The sequence below is a fragment of the Ursus maritimus genome, unplaced genomic scaffold, assembly GCF_017311325.1.
Source record: "Ursus maritimus isolate PB19 unplaced genomic scaffold, ASM1731132v1 scaffold_5, whole genome shotgun sequence".
NCBI classification, from domain to species: Eukaryota; Metazoa; Chordata; class Mammalia; order Carnivora; family Ursidae; genus Ursus; species Ursus maritimus.
The window spans coordinates 52,326,444-52,336,116 of NW_024426663.1; the positions used below are offsets into that span (position 1 = coordinate 52,326,444).

General features: G+C 54.9%; 1 protein-coding gene across 1 annotated transcript; it reads left to right on the plus strand.

Annotated features, from left to right (window-relative positions):
* The first annotated feature begins 2,754 nt into the window (after nt 1-2,754).
* Nucleotides 2,755-9,673, plus strand: PCDH1 (protocadherin 1). Its single transcript, XM_040622302.1, has 2 exons — nt 2,755-3,687; nt 6,822-9,673. The coding sequence occupies exons 1-2, from the start codon at nt 2,863-2,865 to the stop codon at nt 9,099-9,101; spliced, it is 3,105 nt and encodes a 1,034-aa protein (XP_040478236.1). The 5' UTR covers nt 2,755-2,862; the 3' UTR covers nt 9,102-9,673.

Consider the following 9,673-nt stretch of genomic DNA (forward strand, 5'->3'; position numbering starts at 1 on the left):
CCTCCCAAGACTTATGCATGGAATTGGTGTGCAGAATGATCCATTGTGTGTGTGCCATGGGGGGAAGGCAGGCTAAGGTACCCAGAAGGGAATGAGGTTCTCTGGAGGCAGTCCTTTGGGGCCGTGTTTCAGTTGGAACTTGAAAGTAAGATGAGCCTTGTGCCAGGTCCTTTCAGGTAGATGGGAAGTGGCTGGAGGGTGAATCCAAATGGAGCATTAGATAAATTCCTTCTTCCTTTAAAGAGATTAAGATTGCAACTAGGAAGGAGCACAAACACTAATCTGATTAACAGCTTCACGTACGTTGAACACTTTACTGCCAAGGAGTGACCAGGGAGGAGGTGCGGTTTGGGAATGCTACGTGAAGGAAGTGTAAGTGTTTGACTTGGTAAGGAACCTGCGTTCACTGAGCATTTGCTGAGAGTCTACGATGGACCTGAACAGAGAAGGATTAAATTTGACCCCAATAGGTTCTTGATGGAGTCAGGGAATTGGGCAAGGAAATAAGCAGGGATCACCCAGAAAGTGCCAGGATAGGCTAAACCTGGGAGCTAAAATAGTCCTTCAGGAGCTCTTACTGAGTGTCTACTGTACGCCGGGTCCAGGGCAGGATCCTGAGGATGTAGGAGCAACCAAAGCAGAGGCTCTCCTGTTCTTTGCTCAGTCCTGTAAGAAAGACAATTGATAAATTATTTCCCATATAATAGCTACATAACTACAATTGTAAGTGCTGTGAGGGAGCGTTTGTTGAGTACTTAATGTGTGTGCTAGGCATTTAGCCCATATGAGCTCAAACTCCCTAGGAAATAGGTGGTGGTATTGCCATTTTACAGATAAGGAAACTGAGGCCCTAAATCATTTTCTCCTGCTCAGCACCCAGGAAATGGATAGTTGGGGTTCTCAGACTATCTGATGTCTTCTCCACCCTGATTCCTTACATGTGCCAAATGATTACAACGAAACAAAAATGACAAATAGTCATTGAGTTAGAACTGTTGTGAGCTCCAGGATAGCAGATTGAGTCTATCTTGTAGGCTGCTGTGTCCCAGTTCCCCGGACAGAGCCTCACACATTGTAAGTGCACGGTAAACATTTGTTGAATGCATGTGCCTAGCTTTGTGAACATGCGTGGGTTGGGGCAGGGGAATGAGTGTAGAGAGTCTGGCCCTACCTTCAGGAAGTCCTAAGAGCCAGAGAACACTGGAATAGGTGCACAGTACTGGGGTTGAACAACACAGGCAGGTGGGCGGGTCCAGGCAGCTGTGATTCATTGCCTCGGGATTGGGGCAGACAATAGTGGCTGTGAGTTGGAGAAAGGAGAGGTCACCATGGGCTGGAGAGGCCTGGGAAGGCTTCCTGGGGGATCAGAGCCTGCCTTCAGTGGGGTAGGTGTGGTCTATGACAAGAATGGGTAGGATTTTGGGAGGGGGTAGGTATTTCAGGTACAAGTGGGGAGGTGGGTAAAGGAGAGTGAGCCTGAACCCTCTGCTGAAAAGGCTGGGCTTGACTTTTGATTTGAATAGAGGGGCTGGCCATGGTTTTGTTGGAGAGAAGGAGGGGGTCAAGACTGGGACAATAGCAGGTCTGGCTGGAGTCTGCAAATGCATAGCCTCAAAGCTGGGCGGGGGGAGATGGGCAGTAGTGGTTATTGGGGTGATGAGGATGCAGCTTGTGGTTGGCTATGGCATATAGGGCTCCAATTGGAAGGATTTGGGGGTGGGCACAGAGAAGCAGGTCAGAGATGGGACTGGACCAGTCAAAGGGGAAGGGGCCAGGTATGAAATAGGGGCCAGATGTTTGTGGGGAGAGGGGCCAAATAGGAGCCAGATGTTTACTGAGAGACTGGGAGCAGAGCTTGGAGGGGAGTGGTCAGGAACAGGCTGGTGGTGGCATTGGCAACTCTGTCCCTGTTAGACCTGCTGGGCTCGCAGTTGCTAAGGACAGGCCAGGGCAGCTCCCAAAGCCAATTCCAGGGCTAGTCAGCCCTGACCACAATCCTGACCCCAGTCTTGACCTCTAAACTTTTCTTCCACACACCTGTCAGTGTCTCCCCTCCCCCCATGGACACAGGGGAGGAAGAGAGGAGGAGGAGTCCTGGGAACCAAGTGGGGGGGCAGTGTGTGTTTGGGGGGAGGTGGGTGGCTAACTCCTACTCTTCAGCTCTAGCTGTTTCCAAGCCTTGACGGGTGCCTAGTTTAAGCTGGCCCTTCATGGGAGCGGGGCCATTGGGCACTCTGGGTGATTACTGTCAGGAAAGAGGGATTTAACATGTCATATCTCATACGCATATACTGACTGGCATCTCAGAACAAAGAGAAATGAGACATCTTCCCGCTCCCTCTAGCCATCCTGAGTGGCCCTCAGTGTGGGATCCAGGGAATATAAGGGGTGCCTGTGTCTCTTTCCTACCACATATGTGGGGGGTGCTTAAGGGCTTACCCTTCCACTTGCTGCCTCTCCGTATCTCAGTATCAGGGTAATTACCATGGGTGACTAAGGCAGGATGCTGGTGAGAAGGAGGTGTTGGGCAAAGCACAGAATAGAGAGCAGGGAGGAGGGAGTGTCAGGAGAGTCAGGGCGTTCCATGGGCGGGAGCTGCTCTAGACCTGTTCCGGGCCCTTACCGGCTCCTCCAGCTGGGGCAGACACTGCTGCTACACCCAGCTGTGAGTGAAACTCAGGGTTCTGGGTTCTGAAATCAGGGTTCTGGGCTGGGGCTAGGCTTTCTTCATGGGATAGTGTATAGATGGCAGAGGGAGAGTCAGGGCCTGGCGTGGGCAACCCTCAGGGCCGGATTCCTCTTCCCTGCTGACCTGTTTTGCCTCTTCTCCTTGCAGCCCTCCTGATTCTAGATCCTTCCAGGATGGGGCCCCTGAGGCCCAGCCCAGGCCCCGGGGGGCAACGGTTGCTGCTGCTGGCACTGCTGCTTCTGCTGGCGGCATCCCCAGGCCATGCCACTCGGGTGGTGTATAAGGTGCCAGAGGAACAGCCACCCAACACCCTCATTGGGAGCCTCGCAGCTGACTATGGTTTTCCAGATGTGGGCCACCTGTACAAACTAGAGGTAGGCGCCCCATACCTGCGGGTGGATGGCAAGACGGGAGACATCTTCACCACTGAGACCTCTATCGACCGCGAGGGGCTCCGTGAATGCCAGAACCAGCTCCCTGGTGAGCCTTGCATCCTGGAGTTTGAGGTGTCTATTACGGACCTCGTGCAGAATGGCAGTCCCCGGCTGTTAGAGGGCCAGATAGAGGTACAGGACATCAATGACAACACTCCCAACTTCGCCTCGCCAGTCATCACGCTACCCATCCCTGAGAATACCAACATCGGCTCACTCTTCCCCATCCCAGTGGCTTCTGACCGTGATGCTGGCCCTAACGGCGTGGCATCCTATGAGCTGCAGGCCGGGCCCGAGGCCCAGGAGCTATTTGGGCTTCAGGTGGCAGAGGACCAGGAGGGGAAGCAACCACAGCTCATCGTAATGGGCAACCTGGACCGGGAGCGCTGGGATTCCTATGACCTCACCATCAAGGTGCAGGATGGTGGCAGCCCCCCACGCGCCAGCAGTGCCCTGCTGCGAGTCACTGTGCTTGACACCAATGACAACGCCCCCAAGTTCGAGCGGCCCTCCTACGAGGCTGAACTGTCTGAGAATAGCCCCATCGGCCACTCGGTCATCCAGGTGAGAGGTCCTTCCATCTAACTGTCAGGGTTCCCACCTTTAGAAATGGGAGCCCAACCCCACCTGGTGAGAGTTCTCTTCACTTAGGGGTAAACTGCCAGGATTCTGTGGTAAGAGCTCTTCTCCCAGCCCCAATCTAGTGAGACCTTCCTATCCCCGCAGGTGATATTATTTTCCTCTACAAAGCTACTTAGTGAGGGGCGCCTGGGGGGCTCAGTCGGTTAAGCGGCTGCCTTCGGCTCAGGTCATGATCCCAGAGTGCTGAGATGGAGCCCCACATTGGGCTCCCTGCTCCGCGGGGAGCCTGCTTCTCCTTCTCCCTCTGCCCACCCTCCCCACTCATGCTCGTGGGCACTCTCTCTCTCTCAAATAAATAAATAAAATCTTAAAAAAAAAAAAAGAAGCAACTTAGTGACATAGCACAGGAACAGCAGTCCCTCCATACCCAAAGCAGACTCAAGTTGGAGAAACTTTGGAGAAGTGAAAGCCCTACCAAGGCAAATGATACCCTCCTCCCCAGCCAGGTGAGCCGAGTTGGAACAAGAACAGTCTCTCCAGAGATGAGAATATCTTCCCAACTACTGGCGCTTCGGCCAGATGAGATTTTCCTGAAGCTAGAGGACAGAGCCTTTCTTTGCCTCTCCCTGACAGTCAGATGAGATTATTTTAGCCAAGTGAGTCCTCAGAGTTCTAGAAAACTGCATTCAGATGTCTGTCTGTACACCAGCTTCCTTCCCTAGGCACAGGGTGCTCATGAGTGTGGGGTGCTTGGCCCAGTGGGGGGTCGGTTGCCTCTGCTGAAGTTCTCAGCACCCCTCTCCATGGGAACTGCCCCAGGGGCTGGGCAGCTTGGTGGGGCCAGGGCCTGGGAGGGAGCAAAGAAAGCGTCCCTGCAGACAGGTGGGCGTATCTCCCGCTGTCATCTCAGCCCTGGCGTCTTGCCAGCTCCAGCTCCTTTCTCCTTCCCCCTGGGCTGAAGCTGTCTGTCTTTGAAGTGAGGGAGCTGAGGAGGGCTCAGCCTGCCCTGCACACCGTTATGGTCCTGGGAAACCCTTCATTCTGTGTCCTTACACTGAAGTGGGGCATGGGGAGGAGATTTAGCCTTTTTTTTAGAGGCTGGTGGACTTGAACATGTGGAAGAGAGTCTGACGAAGAAAAGGGAGACAGACAGTCGGAGATGGTGAATAATAACAGCCTGGGTGCCAGGCACTGTTCTGAACACATTATGTGTATTATGTCATGTAATCCTCACAGTACAAGGTAAGCATTATCCCCATTTCACCGATGGGAAACTGAGCCCACAGAGATTTGGAAACTTGCCTGATCTCACCCAGCTGATGTGTTCACAGCCCACTCTGGCTATGTCCAACAGTCTGGCTTCAAAGCCTGTGCGTGTAGCAGCTACACGCCCTCCCAGTGGGCTGAAGCAGAAGAGCTGGGCAGAGACGGGGCTCGAGAAGGGGCAGAAAAGAGAAGATGGGAAGGAGGGAGAAAGAGCTGAGCAAGGCTGGGAGGGAAACAGGGACAGAAGTGAAGAGTCACAGAGACAAAAGGAGGTAAGATGGCAAGGGAGGTAGATAAGAAGCCAGGTGACCAGTCTGGAGACAGGGAGAAGTGGGAATCATAACAAAAAGGTAGGTGACAGAGAGATAGACTGGGGGCAGGGCAGGTGATGAGAAGAAACAGAGTTTGGCTCTCACAGGGTTGAACAGGGCCCGGGATAGCTGGGATGTCCTGCCCAGGTGTCTCCACTGTTGAAAAAGTCCTGGTTCCCGACAGGAAGGAGAGGAGACTAGCAGTGGTTTGAGACCGTGCTAGATGCAGTGCCCTGCACTGTGTTAGCACTGACTTTCAGAGATGGACAGGTGGATGGGTGGATGAAAAGGGGCATAAATGCTATTTAGGGAGCACTTGCCATGTACCAGGCAGCGTTAGGCATTTTTACAAGTATTATTTAATTCCCACCACAGCCCTGTGAAATAGGTTCTATTATTATCCCATTTTATACATTTGTAGACTGAGGCTTGGGGTAATTGAGTAATTGGCCCAAGGTCACATAGTTAGGAAATGGTAGAGCTGGGATTTGAACCCAGGACTCTTCTGCGGTGCTCCTCAGAGATTCTGCCAAGTTATATCTGTCCTGTCCTCCCCGTTTGCCCACACACACCCACCCCTACTGCCAGCACATTCTGCCTGACTGTGACGTAATTCCAGCCCTCTGTTTCTCCCTGACCAGTGGTACCTCATGGCCATTCCCACCAGGTTCCTGCTGCCCCATCACACCCATGTTTGTATAGACTTGGGTCGAGTGTGCACTGGCGTTGGCGTGGGAGGGCGTGCCCACTGCAAAGGGACAGACAGTTCATTGTTTGATGCTGGGATCCCAGCCCGCTGCCAGCAGGCTCTGTGGCCTGCACCAACCCCTCCCTCTCGGCCGCAGGCTCAGCCGCCCAGATTCCTCAAGTTGGTGCCTAGCCAGCGCCAGCCAGGGGAGAAGAAGCTGCTGAAACAGGTTTCCCCGGTTTGAGAGAGCAGTGGCCTGGCAGGCTCCTTCTGACCCATATCCCTGCCTGGCTGCTTTCAAAAGAAATCCCCTCACCTGTGGCCTCCAGGTGGGCATGTGGGTCTCCACTCAGGCGCAAACACACATGTGCACAAACACATACCTTCTCACATATTAGCATACACTCCCAGTCTCAGAACACATGTAGATGCAGACATGCGTATTACGCACGTGTGTCATGCAGACATGCCACTTCTACTCCTCACACCTTGGGTTGAAGGTCACTGTAACTGGGTGGAAAGGCTGCCCCGGTTGCTAGTTGGATCCTCATCCCCATATTTGGGCACAGTAGTACAGGAATGGAAAGCAGAGTTGAATGGTGCCCCGTCCCAGCTCTACTAGTTGCTTGTAACACGGTTGAGGATTTGCAGGTTGCGTCTGTGCTCCTCAGGGAAAGAGATCAGTACTTTCTGCCACATGTCAGGGTTGGGAAAAGGGCAGTCTATGTGCCACTTTTGGAAAGGGTGCCGCATTGGATGAATTGTATCTGCCATGCTCATTGCATCCCTTAATTTGCTATCCCGGGACTAATGCATCCCCGTTTCCCATTCTTTCCTCCCCTGCCCTGTAGGTGAAGGCCAACGACTCGGACCAAGGTGCCAACGCGGAGATCGACTACACATTCCACCAGGCGCCTGAGGTGGTGAGGCGTCTTCTGCGACTGGACAGGAACACTGGACTTATCACTGTGCAGGGCCCCGTGGATCGTGAGGACCTAAGTACCCTGCGCTTCTCAGTGCTCGCCAAGGACCGAGGCACCAACCCCAAGAGTGCCCGTGCCCAAGTGGTGGTGACGGTGAAGGACATGAACGACAATGCCCCCACCATTGAGATCCGGGGCATAGGGTTGGTGACCCATCAAGACGGGATGGCTAATATCTCAGAGGATGTGGCAGAGGAGACAGCTGTGGCCCTGGTGCAGGTATCTGACCGAGATGAGGGAGAGAATGCAGCTGTCACCTGTGTGGTGGCAAATGATGTGCCCTTTCAGCTACGCCAGGCCAGTGAGACGGGAAGTGACAGCAAAAAGAAGTACTTCCTGCAGACCACCACTCCGCTCGACTACGAGAAGGTCAAAGACTACACCATAGAGATTGTGGCTGTGGACTCTGGCAACCCCCCGCTCTCCAGCACCAATTCCCTCAAGGTACAGGTGGTGGATGTCAATGACAATGCCCCTGTCTTCACCCAGAGCGTCACTGAGGTCGCCTTCCCAGAAAACAACAAGCCAGGTGAAGTGGTCGCCGAAGTCACGGCCAGCGATGCCGACTCGGGCTCCAATGCGGAGCTGGTTTACTCTCTGGAGCCTGAGCCAGCTGCCAAGGGCCTCTTCACCATCTCACCTGACACTGGGGAGATCCGGGTGAAGACATCCCTTGATCGGGAACAGCGGGACAGTTATGAGTTAAAGGTGGTGGCAGCTGACCGGGGCAGCCCCAGCCTGCAGGGCACAGCCACCGTCCTTGTCAATGTGCTGGACTGCAATGACAATGACCCCAAGTTTATGCTGAGTGGCTACAACTTCTCAGTGATGGAGAACATGCCGGCGCTGAGTCCAGTGGGCATGGTGACTGTCATTGATGGGGACAAAGGGGAGAATGCCCGGGTACAGCTCACGGTGGAGCAGGACAATGGTGACTTTGTTATCCAAAATGGTACGGGCACCATCCTCTCCAGCCTGAGCTTTGATCGGGAGCATCAAAGCACCTATACCTTCCAGCTAAAGGCGGTGGATGGCGGTGTCCCGCCTCGCTCAGCTTACGTCGGCGTCACCATCAATGTGCTGGATGAGAATGACAATGCGCCCTTTATCACCGCCCCTTCCAACACCTCCCACCAGCTGTTGACCCCCCAGACGCGTCTTGGTGAGACGGTCAGCCAGGTGACAGCTGAGGACATTGACTCCGGTGTCAATGCTGAGTTGACCTACAGCATCGCTGGTGGCAACCCTTATGGACTCTTCCAGATTGGGTCACATTCGGGTGCCATCACCCTCGAGAAGGAGATTGAGCGGCGCCACCACGGGCTGCACCGTCTGGTGGTGAAAGTCAGTGACCGTGGCAAGCCCCCACGCTATGGCACGGCCTTGGTCCACCTTTATGTCAATGAGACCCTGGCCAACCGCACGCTTTTGGAGACCCTGCTGGGCCACAGCTTGGACACGCCCCTGGACATCGACATCGCTGGGGATCCAGAATACGAGCGCTCCAAGCAACGTGGCAACATCCTCTTTGGTGTGGTGGCCGGTGTTGTGGCCGTGGCCTTGCTCATTGCCCTGGCAGTGCTTGTGCGCTACTGCCGGCAGCGGGAGGCCAAGAGTGGCTACCAGGCCGGTAAGAAGGAGACCAAGGACCTGTATGCCCCCAAGCCCAGCAGCAAAGCCTCCAAGGGAAACAAAAGCAAGGGCAAGAAGAGCAAGTCCCCGAAGCCCGTGAAGCCAGTGGAAGATGAGGATGAGGCTGGGCTGCAGAAATCCCTCAAGTTCAACCTGATGAGTGATGCCCCCGGAGACAGCCCCCGCATCCACCTGCCCCTCAACTACCCACCGGGCAGCCCTGACCTGGGCCGCCACTACCGCTCTAATTCCCCGCTGCCTTCCATCCAGCTGCAGCCCCAGTCACCCTCGGCCTCCAAGAAGCACCAGGTGGTGCAGGACCTGCCACCCGCAAACACATTTGTGGGCACTGGTGACACCACGTCCACAGGCTCTGAGCAGTACTCCGACTACAGCTACCGCACCAACCCCCCCAAATACCCCAGCAAGCAGGTAGGCCAGCCCTTGCGGCTCAGCACACCCCGGCCCCTACCCCACCCCTACCATGGGGCCATCTGGACCGAGGTATGGGAGTGACAGCAGGCGTATCATACCTGTGGGCTCATCACCCTGTAGGGGCCAATCCAAGCCAGTGGTGGGAGGTGGGACCAAAGATCTGGGGATGCCGGGGCCTTGGTGATGACCCTGCTGCCTTGCCCAGGCACAGACGGTTAGGCTGAGTGAAAATTGAGGGAGGGTGTGCTCTGTGGCATTCTCCTCCTTGCCCCCTCCCCACTGGGAGAGGCCTGTGACCGTCAATTCCCGAGACGCTGAGACAGCTGCTGGGTCTTGCCAGTGGGGGCTGATGGGCAGGTGAGCAGAAGGGTTGGAGGCAGAAGGGGAGAAGGGAAGTAAAGAAGTCTACTCCAAACCTGGGTCTCTAGCTGAGACCACCCAATGGTGCTTCTCTAGAAGGGAACAGGGAGACTGTGGTTCTATTGGGTAACTGGGTAGGGACTCTGTCAGGGAGGGGTGGGGCCTCCCTATTTGGGCCTTCTGTATGTGCTATGTTAGCCTCTTCCCCACCCCAGGCTCCTGGGGCTGGGCCCTGGCTCCCCTTCCCCAGTCCCAAACACTTATCCCTGACAATAAAGTTCTCTATTTTTGGA

Excerpts from the sequence above, each read along its gene's own strand:
- PCDH1 (XM_040622302.1), top strand. The coding sequence starts at position 2,863 with ATGGGGCCCCTGAGGCCCAGCCCAGGCCCCGGGGGGCAACGGTTGCTG. Across the intron at positions 3,688-6,821 it reads TCGGCCACTCGGTCATCCAG|GTGAAGGCCAACGACTCGGA; the intron begins GTGAGAGGTCCT and ends CCTGCCCTGTAG.